At 38.6% G+C, this 17,482-nt stretch overlaps 3 protein-coding genes across 7 annotated transcripts in view; 1 reads left to right on the top strand and 2 right to left on the bottom strand.

Annotated features, from left to right (window-relative positions):
* The window catches only part of LOC130571618 (E3 ubiquitin-protein ligase MYCBP2-like), a 31,102-nt gene extending 23,645 nt beyond the window's left edge, over positions 1 to 7,457 (bottom strand). Inside the window, exon 1 of the mRNA XM_057362744.1 lies at positions 7,374 to 7,457. The gene's annotated coding sequence lies outside the window, so the exon portion shown is untranslated. The remainder of the gene's footprint in view (positions 1 to 7,373) is intronic.
* Positions 1 to 17,482, bottom strand: part of hnrnpa1a (heterogeneous nuclear ribonucleoprotein A1a) — a 28,240-nt gene that overhangs the window by 3,075 nt on the left and 7,683 nt on the right. For 3 of the 5 annotated variants that reach the window (XM_057361762.1, XM_057361763.1, XM_057361760.1), the window contains 8 exons: positions 13,890 to 14,100; positions 13,697 to 13,789; positions 13,480 to 13,554; positions 11,441 to 11,506; positions 11,197 to 11,358; positions 1,248 to 1,379; positions 1,031 to 1,100; positions 238 to 634 (listed from right to left, as the gene is read on the bottom strand). In XM_057361762.1, the coding sequence (XP_057217745.1) occupies positions 1,039 to 1,100; positions 1,248 to 1,379; positions 11,197 to 11,358; positions 11,441 to 11,506; positions 13,480 to 13,554; positions 13,697 to 13,789; positions 13,890 to 14,100 (801 nt within the window). In that variant the 3' untranslated portion in view covers positions 238 to 634; positions 1,031 to 1,038. Of the gene's footprint in view, positions 1 to 237; positions 635 to 1,030; positions 1,101 to 1,247; positions 1,380 to 11,196; positions 11,359 to 11,440; positions 11,507 to 13,479; positions 13,555 to 13,696; positions 13,790 to 13,889; positions 14,101 to 17,482 lie in introns of those variants that run through there. The other 2 variants (XR_008965049.1, XM_057361761.1) reach the window with 1 other exon arrangement.
* On the top strand, positions 7,396 to 8,909 carry LOC130571072 (piggyBac transposable element-derived protein 4-like). The gene is made up of 2 exons (XM_057361777.1): positions 7,396 to 8,117; positions 8,204 to 8,909. Exons 1-2 carry the CDS (start codon positions 7,564 to 7,566, stop codon positions 8,622 to 8,624), a joined length of 975 nt encoding a protein of 324 aa, XP_057217760.1. The 5' UTR covers positions 7,396 to 7,563; the 3' UTR covers positions 8,625 to 8,909.

Below are 17,482 nucleotides of genomic sequence, written 5' to 3'. Positions count from 1 at the left end.
ATTGTGCAATTTAACTTCATAGACAAGCAGTGTCTTGATTTAAAATTCAACTGGAAAGTTTAGGACTAAATGTTGCATTCATTTCTGAACCTTAACTATTGATCTTCAATAAACTAAGTGACAAAGACAGATCTGAATATTAACATAAATGGAATATGAAGGGACCGTTGTGAAAACGCAATTATTTGTGTTGACAAAATATTTTGATTTACCAAATTAAAACACTGACGAATACAATTACATAAAAAAGATTGGAGCGGTTTATTTAATCTTGATTGGTGACTGTTTACATATAAAAGCAGAAGACAACCTACTGGTTGAAGAAAAAAGCCAACACAAAAATTAAACCCTGCATAAAACCTCACTGGAATGCTTTGCACTTCACAGGCAAAAAAAAGAGAAAAAACTACAAACTAGAAAATATCCTTCAGGACTAAAGTACTTTTGACACTTTTTTTTAAACCATTACCCCCGCCCACCCCACATGATTTCCCCGCAACTGAACATGTTCTCTTGGCGTGGCAGACGTTAAAACTGCCACCACGCTGCTTGGCTGGGCAGATCTAGGTGTAAACCTGCTTGCTTCTCTCCTTTCCCTGTCATGTCTCTCTGGCTCTTCTCTAAGTACTGTGGCCTGTTGGACAATATGGAACATAAATTCAGTTACACTTTGCAACCTTGCTTTGTCTTCATTAAGAGCTCATCTGGAGGGGAATTAATAGAAGCACAGAAGCAAACCTTCAGGTCAGCTAAGACCGTATGGTTAGGACAATGAGGATGAGTCTGCGTGTGATGGCAGCCAGCCAGACGTTTAGGGACGCAACTCAACCATCATTTGTCTTAATACTGGATCTTAGCTAAAAAAGTTTGAAGGTTTGCTGCTGGATTCCCTGCACTGAAAATCAATGGTTCTACTAATTTACAGTCTAAATCATGAATGATCATGGACTAACATTAGCATCGGTTAGGCATCTCAAGTTTATGGCGGAGTAAAAACTCAACCCATTTACACAAGTGGCGCAATTCTTACCCTGAAATTTAAAATCTCCGACCACCTGAACCTCCTCCATAACCCCCACCGGAGCCTCCTCCATAACCACCTATAAGAGAACCAAGTTTTACATTAACATCAGGCAGTGAGCCCTTATCTGCATTCATTAACAAAACACTTCTCAACAATAATCTCAAGATTATTCAAGATATAAAATGCACTGTACCATGTGAAAATGGTAAAACGATCAACTAACCACCATATGGGGCACCACCGCTTCTTCCACCCCCACCACTGTAGTTTCCTCCCTTCATTGGGCCATAATTAGAGGAAGATTGGTTACTGTAGTTGCCAAAGTCATTGTAGTCTCCTCCCCCTCCAAAGTTGCCTGAAAGAAAAACAATGGTAGGGCCTTATGAAAACTTTTTTCATTAGAATTTTTCTGGATTCTGTGTAATACACAGGGGTTTTCCTGCATAAAGAAATTGGAGGCAGCCGCCTCAGTCAAATTTCGTGCCGCCTCAGACTCGTAAAAAATATGTCAAGTGTCTTCACAAAAAAACACTGCGTGCATTAAACAGATTGTCATTTGTAACTGCAGTTACGCCACAATGGAGGCGCTGTTTCGTTACCAGCACAGTGAGACGCTGAAGAGTTCAGTAAAACAGCTATATTAGGAGCTTTATTAGCTGTGTTTCACGGCTATTCAGGTGTTTTACATTCAATTTCTGGAAAAGGTTTCCTAGATTAACTTGCTGAACATTATTGTAAAATTTTTAGCTGTGAAGTTGGCTCGTTGAATCAGCATTATTCTGTACACAGCGAGTTTGCCAGTATGAACACACATTGCGATCAGAACGACTCACAAACAAATCAAAACGTTCTGGCCGAACGTTGTTACTGGTCATGTGTACATTTTCAGCCGACGTATTTTGCATACCACTGCGAACCCTGTTCACACAGACATCGTATGTAATCAGCACCGCAGCGCGCTCGTGTCCGCTGTGTCAATGTAGGGAGAATTGCGGACAATCAGCAACAATCAAACGTTCCTGTGAAACCGACAACAAGTAAATCTACAAAACGAAAGTCAGTTTTTGAAAAAGCAGTGACGAAATAAGTCATGAAATAAACTCTCAGAGCAGCTCTGGAGATGTGCTCGCATCCCTATATAGTGAAACGCTGTAAACAGAAGTGGCATGCATGCAGTACAGGAAACTGCTCGAAGCAGTAAATGTGAATGAGCAATCTAACAGTGTCTTCTGTAGCAGAAACTTAAAGGAAAAGTTCACCTCAAAATAGGGCTAGGCGATATGGCAAAAATGTAAACTCGATAGTTTTTTATATATTTATCGATAACGATATTTATTTTGATAAATAATTAATTTAAAAAAACTGTATTTAAAATAATCTATTTTAAATACAGTTTATTAACAAAACAGTCTAACAAAAGTTAACTTTAAACCAGTTAAAATTTAATTAAACCAAGTCATTGATATTACCTAATTAGACGTGCACTGTTGCAACACAGAGGATATTAGGCCATAAACAACGTGTACCAGTTCATTCAGTCTCATTTTGACTCAATTGACTCGTTAAGTAAAGGGAGTGTTCATTCAGTACATTCAACCAATAAAAGGGCTCCGTTACTGTGTACATTCGAACGCTATTGGCTCAGCACCTGCGCACATACATAACGCTGCAATAATGTCTTGCTCGAGTAGTGGGATTCATTCAATGCATTCAGTGAACCTTAGTCTTTCAAAAAGACATCTCACATAAACTTTAGTACATTTCTTTAATCATGCAAGCATCTTACATACAAGGTTCAATATTTTAATGTGCACACAAACTCACTTCATTACATCTCTAATCTGTACAGGGCAGCGCTGGTTTGTTTCATATGCACCAGCTCATGTTAGCAGATATGTTTACGATGGATATAAAATCCTTTGTGCGTGAGTTTCGAATTAACTCACTTGCAATTGCGCCTCAAGTCTGTTTCGTTTAACCGGCGATTGCGAAGGAAAATAAGACACTTGATAAACCGCGTGATGACAACTCGAGGTTAGTTTCACCTTTGTTTCCGCTTCCAGTAATGTTTTCCTCCTCATGTCGAGTTTTCTTTGCCATGTGCAGTATGAAATGGACTTTGGACTTTGACGCGCATGATAAAAGCTGCACGCTGACTGACTGTTGTTGCGTTTATTTCTGTGTTCTGTTAGACTGTAAAATTAATCCCTATCGAGTCAAAATGCCAATAGCTTATCATCGTTTTTTAAATACATTTAATAAATCCAGATATCCTCTGGAGAGGGGCTGGGACGAAAAGCTCATTAACATTTAAAGAGATACAAGGGCAAAAGAGGGCAATAAAGGAGGATTGTGAAGAGTGACAGGTTATATTTGTGTCAGATCATTTCATAGCCAATATATGACAAAATAATAACAACTGTATAAAATAACAAATACAAAGTTTCTTTGCATTTATTAGTATTTATTTATTTGTCATTTATTATTGTATTTAATAGCGGTCTATAGCAGACTATTTTAAAAGCCTGAGTGACAAATTAACAGAACGATTCATCAACTGAGGTCATTATTCAAGGTCATAATGATTGCAATAAAAAAGGGTGCGACCAAACTGTAAGTTGGTGAGACCAACTGAGAAAGTGGGTAGCATCAGTGCGACCAGTGGGAAAAATTAGTCTAGAGCCCTGCACTACATTATAAGGCACATCTAGGCCTACTTTTACCCCAGTACATTTCAAAAATTTGATTTTTACCTATAATACAGTACTTAAGTACATAAAAAAACAGTACCTTCTACTTTTAAAAGTAAAAATACTTCAATAAAAGAAAGTGGTAGATTTTAATGTAATCAAGCATTAACCCCTTTGAAATCCACTGTACCGTGGGCGATACACTGCATGTTTACACTGCGTTCCAAATTATTATGCAAATTGGATTTAAGTGTCGTAAACATTTAATTTTATATTGTTCAATTAAACTTATGGATGGTATTGTGTCTCAGTGCTCTTTGGATCACTGAAATCAATCTCAGACACCTGTGATAAGTAGTTTGCCAGGTGAGCCCAATTAAAGGAAAACTACTTAAGAAGGACGTTCCACATTATTAAGCAGGCCACAGGTTTCAAGCAATATGGGAAAGAAAAAGGATCTGTCTGCTGCCGAAAAGCGTCAAATAGTGCAATGTCTTGGACAAGGTATGAAAACATTAGATATTTCACGAAAACTTAAGCGAGATCATCGTACTGTGAAGAGATTTGTGGCTGATTCAGAGCACAGAAGGGTTCGTGCAGATAAAGGCAGAATGAGGAAGGTTTCTTCCAGACAAATTCATCGGATTAAGAGAGCAGCTGCAAAAATGCCATTGCAAAGCAGCAAACAGGTATTTGAAGCTGCTGGTGCCTCGGGAGTCCCGAAAACCTCAAGGTGTAGGATCCTCCAGATGCTTGCAGTTGTGCATAAACCTACTATTCGGCCACCCCTAACCAATGCTCACAAGCAGAAACGGTTGCAGTGGGCCCACACATACATGAAGACTAATTTTCAAACAGTCTTGTTTACTGATGAGTGCCGTGCAACCCTGGATGGTCCAGATGGATGGAGTAGTGGATGGTTGGTGGATGGCCACCATGTCCCAACAAGGCTGCGACGTCAGCAAGGAGGTGGCGGAGTCATGTTTTGGGCTGGAATCATGGGGAGACAGCTGGTGGGCCCCTTTAGGGTCCCTGAAGGTGTGAAAATGAACTCTGCAAGGTATGTAGAGTTTCTGACTGAGCACTTTCTTCCATGGTACAAAAAGAAGAACCATGCCTTCCGTAGCAAAATCATCTTCATGCATGACAATGCACCATCTCATGCTGCAAAGAATACCTCTGTGTCATTGGCTGCTATGGGCATAAAAGGAGAGAAACTCATGGTGTGGCCACCATCCTCCCCTGACCTCAACCCTATTGAGAACCTTTGGAGCATCCTCAAGCGAAAGATCTATGATGGTGGGAGGCAGTTAGCATCAAAACAGCAGCTCTGGGAGGCTATTCTGACATCCTGCAAAGAAATTCAATCAGAAACTATCCAAAAACTCACAAGTTCAATGGATGCAAGAATTGTGAAGGTGATATCAAAGAAGGGGTCCTATGTTAACATGTAACTTGCCCTGTTAGGATGTTTTTGATTGAAATAGCTTTTGATTTCAGTAAATATGACCTCCTAATGCTGCAAATTCAACAAATGACCATTTTCAGTTTTTTACAACCTATGAAATGTTTTCAAACTCTGTTGTGCATAATAATTTGGAACAGTGCATTTTGAGTTTTTCATTTTTTAAATAAATACTGTTGTCAGTGGGAGGTTTGTTCAATAAAATTCCAAATGTACCCTAACTGTTGATTACTTGAAAATTATACTGACTGTCATTTGCATCGACAAATTAGGAAAACCAGAGAAAGATATCATTTGCATAATAATTTGGAAACGCAGTGTAGGGGTTAACTTTGTGACATTAAAAAAACTCACGAAACAAAAATCTAAACATGTCACATATCTTTGGAAAGCTGAGATTCTTGTGATTCAAATAATGTAAACCATTTAGGGGAACGATCAACACAGAAGGTACAATCAGTGTCTTTGTCAGACCACCAACAATCAAATAAACAACGACTAAACTGACGGAACTCACCTATGAAGCCTCCCGATTGCCCAATGATTCATAAAATTTCAACAAAAACGGTGTTGTTACACTGTAAAGGCTCCAGTCGATCTAATTCAATGAAATATTTAGCCCAAAAAACATTTATATATCCATAAACATCCATGGAATGTGGTAGTGTCGTTTCAAGTTAGCCGAAAGAGCAATCAAATCTTCAATGTTTTCTGCGGTGTAGCTTCTTTTCTATTGTAAACAATACGGATTTGTTGATGTCAAAATGGCCGCTGACCCCTGCACTTTGAATTGACACCTCATTTTAACCAATAGGTGAATCTAAGGGGTGTCATTAGGCATCAATAGCCAAGGAGCGACCTGGATGACCAATGACACCGCCCTCAATTTGATGGACAACAGATCGATCTAATCGCATCAGAATTTGCACATGACTGTCTTGTATGATAGCCAATGAGCTTCTGAAAAGATTAATATGCAGCTTTAGTGGGAAGATTCAATCTATCATGCAAAAAAGTCTGTGCGCAAATTACTTTAGTGACACGTGCGCCCGTGCGTAAAGAGAGCGTTGTAGAGTTTACAAGTGAAAGTTAGCGTTGAGAGATTATACAGGTGAAAAATGGCAAAAAGGATGATAAAAACAAAGTTTACACTTGACGAAGTTGTTGAAGAATGTACTCGGCGTAACAGTGATCAATCAGAGGATGACATTTCAGACGAAGAGAGCGATGTTTCATCCATTGACACGGTTGCAGAGGACCTGTTTTTGGATGGCGGAGACGTCACTCTCGACAAGTAAGTATTTTATTTTATTATATTATATACCATATTTTACTGTGTATACTGAGTTATGTGTTTTGATGTGTTCCTGCAGAAGTGTATATTGTTTATGCATGGGTGTAACTTATATGTTTGCGTGCGTGCATGTGTGTGTGCGCTCGTGCACTGGTGTATATGTCTGGTTGTGTGTGTGTGTCAGGTTGTTTGTGTGCATGTGTTTCTGTTTATATATGTGTGAGCATGTAAAAATATATCCAAATGTTTTGTAAACAATTTTCTCTTTGCATTTTGGTAACACAGACAATCAAATGAAACGGATGAAGACTGGGAGCCAAGCAGCAAAAAGCCATATACCAACAGGCAAGATGACAGCACCTCATCGGAAGATAAGCCCCAAACCTCACCTACCCAGAGAGATTCTGCCAGCAAAAGACCAAGAGGCAAAGGACGGGCTAGAGGAAGAGGCAAAGGACGGGCTAGAGGAAGAGGCAAAGGACGGGCTAGAGGAAGAGGGAGAACTGCCAGCACCAGTGGTCAAGCTGAGATGTCAATCCCCACATCTGAAGAGAGATGGAATGATGTTGATGTTCCAGATGTGACACCACCACAACCCACCTTCAGACCCACCAAATCACCAGGCCCCCAGCTCATACGTACAGCTAACTACACAGCTTTACAGCTTTTTCAACTTTTTTTTACAAACTCTGTGTTACTGACAATAATTAAAAACACCAATGACTTTGGCTCAACTCATCACTCAAATCCCTCCAACCCATGGATTGACGTAACAGTGCAGGATATGCTGGCATTCATGGCCATGGTAATTTATATGGGTCTAATAAAACTCCCGTCCATAACTGATTACTGGAGAGAAAGTCATCTGTACAGCTTGCCGTTCCCTAAAACGCTTCTTACCGGAAAGAAGTTTCTCAGGATCTGCCACTCCCTTCACCTCAGTAGCTTGGTGGATGATGCTGCTAACGAGCAGAGAAGAGGTACCTCAGAATTTGATCGTCTTTGCAAAATCAAGCCACTATACAGTGAGATTAGGGATGCATGCAAAATAAACTATCACCCTGGCCAGGAAATTTCAATTGATGAGCGGATGGTTGCCTCTAAAGCGCGTATCGGGATTAAACAGTTCATGAAAAATAAGCCTTGTCGCTGGGGTTATAAACTTTTCGTACTGGCGGACTCGAGCAATGGGTACACATGGGACTTTTTTGTGTATGAAGGAAAGCTGCAGGGAAACAGTGGGAAAGGACTCAGTTATGAGTCAGTAATGGAGCTTGTTGACACACAGTTGCTTGGCACGGGTTACAAGCTCTTTGTTGACAATTTTTATACAAGTCCCTCCCTTTTCTGTGATCTCCTTCAAAAGAGGATCTGGGCATGCGGAACGATACGCACAAACAGAATTGGTTTTCCAAAAACCAAAATAAACACTCTGGTTTCGAAATCTTTGCGTGGGAGCATACGGTGGATCAGAAAGGACTCCCTCCTCTTTGTGCAATGGCGAGACACAAGGGATGTTTTTATGTGCACAACACTCCACACAGCCCATGGGGGGGACACTGTTCAGAGAAGAGTGAAAGATGCAGATGGGCACTGGGTTTTGAAGAACATCTCTGTTCCACCAGCAGTGAAGGAGTACAACCGGTATGTATTATATAATCAACAATCTTTTATGCTATTTGAAATTAAATCAAATATGTGGCTCAGTGTTGCTTTTTCTTCCTATACAGGTTCATGGGTGGAGTGGATCTTTCAGATTCGCTGATCAATTATTACAAAGTCATCCACAAGACCCAGAGGTGGTATAAGACATTGTTTTATCACTTTATGGACATTGCTATTGTGAATGCGTTCTTGCTTTACAAGGATCTTACCAAAGGTAAAGGAGAGGTACCCATGCACCAAAAGGCATTCAGAGAGACACTTGTTGAGGAGCTGGCAGCAGCAGCAAAAATTCCTGCTCCATCGTCCACTCCACGCAGCAAACATCACAAGCCTGTGCATATCACTGCACATAGCACCATGGGTCGTCTGAGGTGCAGACAGTGCCAAGCAAAGACACCAGTGAAGTGCTCCTCCTGTGACATACCGTTGTGCTTTGTGCCAAATCGTGATTGTTACAATGAGTGGCATGATGCCAATAACTTGTAAAATATAATTGTAAAATGTGTAAATAGTTATGGTCTTACATATTGACTTATATATGGTTTTATATAAGGTCTTCATTGATAGATAGATATATGTGGTCTTATGTTAACTTTTAATACCATAGCACTTGTTTTGTATCTGTACACACTATAACTTGTTTATGCTTCAGTTACTATGTGTCAGCAATTACTGACAGTGAATCTGGATGAGAGATTGAATAGCACTTAGTGTAACCTTTCACTGGTGCCCAAAATTATGACTGTACAATAAAGCATTCAAAAATAGCAGCATTTTATGTGTTAACATTCAATGTGCTTAAAAGGGGTCATTTGGAGTCACCAAATGGCCTTTTTTGGGAAGCGCCTAGATATAAACTTAGAAAATTAGTGTTTTTACATACACTTATCTAAGGTATTGTTATCAAATTTGAAACTAGCTTGCTAAGGCTTCGTTCTGTGATCCCAATGTGTTTTCAAGCTAATACCTCCCAGTTGTAGTCATCTGCAGGCATTTTTTAACAAAAAAAATTTAGGCGGAATATACTTATTTCCCTTTTCAATGTGTTCAAAGTTCTATTACTCAATACCAGTAAGACTTGCAGTGATTCTGACTGTTAATGAACAAACCTCAAAGTGTCTCCTTTCAAAATATGCACAAACCATACATGTACTCCAAAGGGTTAAAGAACAGAATACAGTTTACTTTGGGCATGCCTTTTTTAGGCGTTTTAGGTTAATTTTACAGGAATGCTAAGGGGTTAAATGTAAAAAAAAAAACATTCATTTATAAAATGTAGGGGATTAAAGAGTATGATATATGCTTCATAATGTAGTGAATGGTGCAATATTCTAACACGTTCAGAATTAATAAACTTAATAAACTACAGAACAGCGCGAGCCGGAAGCAGCGCCTCACATTAAAATAGTCACATTTTGTTTTTAATGGCAAATTATATTTCGTTTAGTTTCTGTATTAAGGTAATTTAGAAAAATGTTTGGAGTATTTTTTGTTTGTGGTTCAGGTGCTAGCATAGTTTGATTGCCAACTGCGCTGGAGTGCGGATTTAAATGCATAACATGGAAACCGTTTAAACTGTAACAGCCATTGAAATAGTTTTGTTTTCAATGGTAAATTAGATATTTTGTTTCCTTTCTTACGTTAGTTTAGAAAAATGTTTTCAGTATTTCTTGTTTGTTGATCAGGCATTGCCAACTGCGCCAGAGATGCATATAAACGCATGACTGGCATGAGACTTTAAATTCCTCATTCTGTCACAGTAAGAAAAAAAAACTTTGGATACGTATGACAGTGACATTCAACCTTACCGGGTCCCAAACTGCTCCAAATATTAGGTTTGTCGGCAATCATGCAGTGCTGCACAGACTGAACAGCGCAAAGCATCTTTCATTAATTGCTCTCATGTTGTTTTGATAACATAAGCAGATCTGCGCAACACGCACAAAGTTGAACACATAATAAATCACAAACTAGCATTTTTATAGGCGTACTACATACAGAACTCATGTGATTCTTCAAACTTGATGTGCTGTTGTGATAGGCCAGTTTCAAACCGCATATTTGACACACTGCCTTTGTCTTGTCCTCACTGAATTTAAAGTGTTCCCACACACTTGAGGTCATCTGCATTTTTGTCTTCTCAGTAGGGTTGGGAATTGAAAATCAATTCCAATTTGGAATCGGAATCGAAAGGCTAGGAATCGGATACTTGAGATTAAAATTTGAATTCCTCTTATCAATTCCTGTGCATATTTTCAGAAAAGTACATGCGTTGCATGATCTGCTGATATCTCAATAAAAGCCCTTATGAAAATTATCGATATTTTTTACTATAGTAAGCATAGTTTAGCTATAGAATTTGCATTAAAGCACAGGAATCACAAATTAACCATAGTTGCATTATAATAACTGCAGTTTAACCATGATGTAGTTCAACTATAATACAAATTGTAATAAATCAGAAAAAGTGTGTTTCTATGTGTAAATATACACAAAACGCTGCTCATAAATATATACAGTATATACAGTATTTGCAAACAAGTCAATAAGCAGGCTAAATGACCACACAGGTTGATATCTAAATGTTTTACTTCAACTGTGGAATCGAAACTGGGAATCGATAAGAATCGAAATCGATAAGCAAAATCAGAATTGGAATCGATAAAATTGAAACGATTCCCAACCCTACTTCTCAGATCCAACTAAATCATGACGTTCACTTATGGGTGATTCATATTCAAGCCTGAATGCGAATCGCTTCGCGGGGATGCCAGGTGTTAGGAAAAAAAGAATATTTGAATCTCAAAATTGAAAATCGAATGCCAACCCACCAAACGAATATTTGAATATTCTGGTACAGCCCTAGTAAGTACTATCCACCTTTGGCAATAAAAGATATGTAATTCTACACTGATCAGGAAAAAAAACAGTACTAGTTTCGGATCGGGATCTGTATCAGCCGATACTCAAAATTCAGGTATCGGGAAAGCAAAAAGTGGTTTCGGAGCATCCCTATTCACATCCCAATGAAATACCCTGAACGATTGAAAAGACTGACCTCCGAAGTTGCCTCCACCACCATTGTTGAAGTTGTCATAGCCGCTGCCGCCACCACCGCCACCGCCATATCCACCTCCCTGGTTGCCATAGCCGCCACTGCCACCGCCACCTCCATAACCACGGTTACCACCATAACCTGGTCCACCTCCACCATAGCCACCTGGGAAATGTAAAACATTTTGATGGGTACTCTGTTGGCTATTAATACAATTAACTGCCTATTCTTATTAAACCATACATACCATTTCCTCCATAGCCATTATATCCATCACCTCCACCATAACCTCCTCTTCCTCCACCATATCCACCTTGACGGAAAAATATTTTGATTAAATACATGTAACACATTGTGGATGACACAACAATAAACAAGTACATAGAAAATATAGCTGCAAGCAGCAATTACAGGGTCATGCCCAAGAAGAGCTAAAAGGGAAATGTATGAGAACATCTCTGATGATGAGTTTTTGAAGCAGATTTAAAAACATAGGTAAAAGCACTTAAAATTAGGGTTGGGAATCGTTTCAATTTTATCGATTCCGATTCCAATTCTGATTCTGCTTATCGATTTCAATTCTTATCGATTCCCAGTTTCGATTCCACAGTTGAAGTAAAACATTAGATATCAACCTGCATGGTCATTTAGCCTGCTTATTGACTTGTTTGCAAAATATATTTATTTATTTATTTATGAGCACCGTTTTGTGTATATTTACACATAGAAACACACCTTTTCTAATTTATTACAATTTGTATTATCATACTACATTGAACTACATCATGGTTAAACTGCAGTTACTATAATGCAACTATGGTTAATTTGTGATTCCTGTGCTTTAATGCAAATTCTATAGCTAAACTATGCTTACTATAGTAAAAAATATCGATAATTTTCATAAGGGCTTTTATTGAGATATCAGCAGATCATGCAACGCATGTACTTTTCTGAAAATATGCACACAGGAATTGATGAGAGGAATTCAAATTTTAATCTCAAGTATCCGATTCCTATTCCTTTCGATTCCGATCCGATTCCTAGCCTTTCGATTCCGATTCCAAATTGGAATTGATTTTCGATTCCCAACCCTACTTAAAACACAATAAAACTGTTTTTAACTTTTGACCAACAGGTGGTGCTGTCACTAAATTTGTATGTGGAGATCAAAATGTGCCAGTGATGTCACTGCAAAAAAGTTTTGCAATGATACATGTCTTAAGGGCCGAGTATACTTGACTTCCCGTGTCCCTCTACCTCGCAAACGTGTCCGCATATCTTCTTGAGCATACTCAATTGCGGATAGACAAGTTCGACATGTGAGCAGGACGTCACCGAGTGGACTCGGAAGTTTTCATGCACTATATTCCAGGTCTTTCTTATGTCATTCGATAGCTTTATATGAGGAACAAACCAATATAGCATAATTTACTCATGGAAACTCTGACCTCTGCTGGTGCTGTCATCTGTCAATATTCAGTCAGCATGCAAAAGTTTTCGGTGACAGTCAAGACGTTACTCTTTCCAAGATGTTCCAATTATTTCTGTTATTTTTCATATTTACTAGGTAATAGGGGTGTAACGGCACGCGTATTCGTACCGAACCGTCACGAGCTGTCGGGGGGAAAATTCCAAAATGAAGTTATCATTCCTGTGCCCTACTCCCTTCGAAGGGCAGAGCCCTTGTAGTTTAGACTTTAGAGTGAGCAGGGCATTTACGTGCCATTATGTAGACGTTTGGTATGCACTTGGCAAAGTAAGCGACGTAATTTCCTCATTATCTTCAGCTGGCATGTTGCCGTGACAACGAAGCATTGTGTCCGTCAGCAGATGTCGCTGTTTTAATGGCATAACTTGAGCAAAAATGAAAACACATTACACCTTACTTTGAAAATGTATTGTAAGTAATGTAAAATGTAAGTAATGTGTAATGTAATCGTTCATTACATTTCATAAAATAGGTATCGAAGTATCGTTCCGGAACCAGTATCGATGTCAAGGTATACCCAGCCCAATCAACTCATATGTTATAAGCATTTTCATAAATTCCATTATATCTTGACCACAACAAAGTGCTGGCTTAAAACTTAAGCCAGAATATGGCCTTAATGAACCATATCAAGTTTCATGGCGATACATCATTTTATTTGTAAAACACTGTGTTTTAAAACTAAATTTAATACAGGTGACGCCCACAATGGAGGAACACTAGGTTTTATTTGACTCAACATGCATTAAAGAATCTTAATGTAGGAATAAACCTTACAAGAATAAACAAAACTGTACCTCCATATCCACCTCCTCTCCCACCAAAGTTTCCACCACCGCTGCTGCCACCACCTCCTCCTCCTCCTCGGCCACCTAAGGTGATATTTTTGCAGTTATCACAACTGTAGATGATACTTCTCCACAGCAAAGAGAGCTCAAATGATGTTGTCATTGTTAAATTGCCGTACACTTCTAGCATGTATCAAGAATATAACAGCTAATTTGGGAGTCGCACCTCGTGGATTCATTGAAACCCTGTTCATTTCCTCCCTGGAGAGAGCTTTTCTGACTTCACAGTTGTGTCCATTCACTGTGTGGTACTTCTGAACTGTGGGTTAGAGATAAATAAGAAATTGGTTTGAAAGTTTATTAACTATGTTTAAATATAAAAGGCTACTGCAGCATAAATATAAACCAAAGTCACTTACTGACAATCCTGTCAACAGAGTCATGGTCATCAAACGTGATAAAGGCAAAGCCTCTCCTCTTATCACTGTTTTTCTCAGTCATGATATTCACCTCCTCGATTTTACCAAACTGACAAAAGTACTCGCGCAAGTGTTCCTCATCTGTGTCTTCTTTGATTCCACCAACAAAAATCTTTTTAACAGTGGAGTGAGCGCCTGGTCTGCTTGAGTCCTAAAAGATTTCATAGGTAAGGCAAAAAAATGAACTCAGATTAACTCAAGACGGAAACATGCCCACATCAGGCTTGTGAACCACAATTTTTTTACATAAAACAATGTTGAATAATATAGGTACTATAAAGGGTAGGGCTGCACAATAAATCACGACAACCACTAAATTGTGCTTCAATTGAGCTGGCTAGTGCGATTATCAAATCAAGATCTGCGATGCTGCTTGATCTGAACGTAGTGCGAGTTTTGAGTCGCTTATAACACGCATTTTAGAAAGCAGTTTTTATTCGCATGACTTTTCGATGATTAATCGCATTGTTAAGCGTAAAATTCAATAATTAATTCAAAAGTAGTGTATTGTGCACTTTTATTTTACTGCTATATGAACAAAAGTGCAATAAGATTTGGTTGCAAACACTTTAAACAAATAATGTGCTTTTTACAACAAAAATATTTTTTGTAAATCTCAACTTAAACATTAATGTAATCAAATTAAATAGCCTATAAAACCAAAACTATCTGCCACTGCCAGGGCATTAACGTTGAGTCTAGTTGATATAGAAAAAAACTGTTATAAGGATTATTGATTTTATTGCTTGTACATAAACTCTCTTTCAACACAAAGTGTATAGTGTACTCTATTTAAAGTACATCTTTAAATAACTAAATTATTGCATGCTACTTTATTCTTTATCTTAACAATTCATATAAGGAGTGTTTTGGGCCCGTCCTTTGCTGTTTGATGAACTGTTTGATGAACATTATAAACAGAGATCTTTATTATGCTGCTGCTCACTTAAGAGCGCTCTATACAGATATACGGTTCTAATATACTGTGACGCATCAGTTTTGTTTCCCATCTGTTAACGTCCATAAACTGGACGCTTACTAATATGTGAATTTTGCCTTGAATTTTGTGTTTATTGTGCTCTGACTCTCTAGGCGCGCATGTTTAAAAAAAATTATTACACGGCTCATTTAAATGCTTGATTCTGATGGCCAGTCGTGACATTTTTATTTTCAAATAACAACCGCTCAAAATTTATAACACCCTGTAACCCGGATGCTGCAAATAATTTTGAGCGGGGCAGTTTAACATTACACAAAAATTAATTATAAATATGTATTTTAATAACATATGACATTATGTTTACAAATGATTAAACCAATTTGCCTATTCATGATGTTTGAACGTCGTTTCTTACTTTAAAACCTAAACTAAATGGCTTTTCCTCGCGGAAGGTCTGCATACGGTAAAAATAAGCCAATAAAATATTTCAAATTCACATTTTATGTCCAGTTTTTGTCTCATGTGGCAAGTATCCTCCGCTTCGCGTCAGGTCCTGATCACACTGTCGGGGGCTTATTTCTGCAATAACAACCGGCTGCCTGTACATCATCCCGTACTTAGCCCCACACTGCATACAATACACGCAGCACAATTCGTTATTGTTGCCGTTTTGTAGCCGGGGAAATGTTTGTATTCTAGTGTTGTCAAAAATATCGATATTTCGATATGTATGGATACTGAAAAATCTGAAACGGTTCCAATACGCATGTCCCACGTATCGATACCAGCTGTGCGTTCTCGCACTCTCTCTTTTCCGACAGCGAGTGGACACACACTGCACGTGAATGCAGTGACAACAGAGCCCCGCCTCCTCTCACAGACAAAGTGTTAATGTTAGAAAAGATGGCCAGTGCAGATACATCTGGCGCTTCGTGCACGCTCGTTTACGCTTCCCATGTTTACCATAGCGCTCTATGTGTGTGCGCTGATCAATCATTTTATCCATTCACCCTGGTTATACGCTGTTTGTTCGTACAGGTTCTCCGCAACCGTTCTCATGTTTAATGCACGCATTTCTGTCTTTATGTTCGCTCATTAATGATGTCATCTACTCGTCTCATTCGCTCCGGTTAAGTTGATGTTTGAAATGATGCTGGTGCAGGTAAAGTCTCCGCAACAGTTCTCGCGTGTGATACACGTTTGCACTTCCGTGTTTACCATAGCGCTCTATGTGTGTGCACTGATCAATGATTTCACCCACTCGTCTCATTCGCTCCGGTTAAACGTTGTTAAGGTTAGAAAGATGTTCAGTGCGGAGTCTCTGCAACAGTTCTTGCGTTTAAAGTTTGCGTTTCTGTCTATATGTGCGCTGATCAACGATTATATGTGAATAAAAGCCTAATTAAAACTTTTAAATCATATAAATGTATGCTATAAACTAACATTAACAAACAATGAATGAGCAATACATTTGTTAAAGTATTTATTAATCTCCTTTAATGTCATTTAAAAATTACAACTATTTATGTAAGCTCTGGTCCATTAATACTGAGAAATACAACTTTGATTTTAAATAGTAAATGTATAAGTAAAATTGACATTAGATTAACAATTAATAAATAATGTAAAACTATACCCCATTGTCTAGTCTTGTTCAATTTGCATTTACATTTAGTCATTTAGTAGACGCTTTTATCCAAAGCGACTCACAGAGAGTTCAGGGAGCAATAACACAATAGGTGCTAATACAAAGTTAGTTTCAACAAAAGCCAGACCACTACCTGTTGAGAGAAAGAGAGAGGTTTTTTTTTTACTTTAAATAAAATTAAAAAAATGTAGGGCCTTATAGTTATGGCAGTATTTTCGACGTGGTATCGAAAATGGTATCGAATATCGATATTTTTTTAAGGTATTGAATCGAAGTTAGAAATTCCAGTATCGTGACAACACTATTGTATTCTGCAGGCTATTGATTTCCTTCCACTTTATCATCAATAGCATTAAATAAGCCTCTGACACCCATGCATATTACGTCTTTGTGAGGCGAGGGCACTGATAGATAAGCGCACGGCTGAAAGAGGAGAGATGAAATGGAGTGGTTTGCTCTATCAACTCTGCTGTCATCAAGAGATTTAAAACGAAATGTCCATGTAAGAGTTTGCCATTCAGTTCTGGTGTTCCTGGTTCATGACATGTGCGCGCCTCAGCAGTCTTAGGCCAACTCCAAATGCTCTCATTGGTTAAGACGCGTGGTGACACCCATCCCAAGCCAGTACCGATCAACATCCCACTCCTTCTGTGACCCATGCTTTGTCTGTACGTTTCAGAGCCAGTGAACAACGGACTTTCGAAATACAATAATACGTGTTAATGCGCGATGAAATAATTGTCTGCGATAACTGCATTAACGCAATCACTTACCCAGCCCTATTATAAATATACTTTATTATTTTGAAAATACCTGAGGAGGCTTGAAAAACAGCGATAGAAACTACGTGTGTTATGGCAGTGGTTCTCAAACTGGGGGCCCCCAAGATGGATCCAGGGGGGGCACAGATTTTGTGGCATTTTATGCAATATAGAAATTTATCAT

The sequence above is a fragment of the Triplophysa rosa genome, linkage group LG20 (genome assembly GCF_024868665.1).
Source record: "Triplophysa rosa linkage group LG20, Trosa_1v2, whole genome shotgun sequence".
Classification (NCBI taxonomy): domain Eukaryota; kingdom Metazoa; phylum Chordata; class Actinopteri; order Cypriniformes; family Nemacheilidae; genus Triplophysa; species Triplophysa rosa.
The sequence above is the reverse complement of the archived record's forward strand: the minus strand, read 5'-3'. Positions and strand labels throughout refer to the sequence as shown.

Coding starts and splice junctions, on each gene's coding strand:
- LOC130571072 (XM_057361777.1), top strand. CDS start 7,564: ATGGTTGCCTCTAAAGCGCGTATCGGGATTAAACAGTTCATGAAAAAT. Junction 8,118..8,203: donor GCAGTGAAGGAGTACAACCG/GTATGTATTATA, acceptor CTTCCTATACAG/GTTCATGGGTGGAGTGGATC.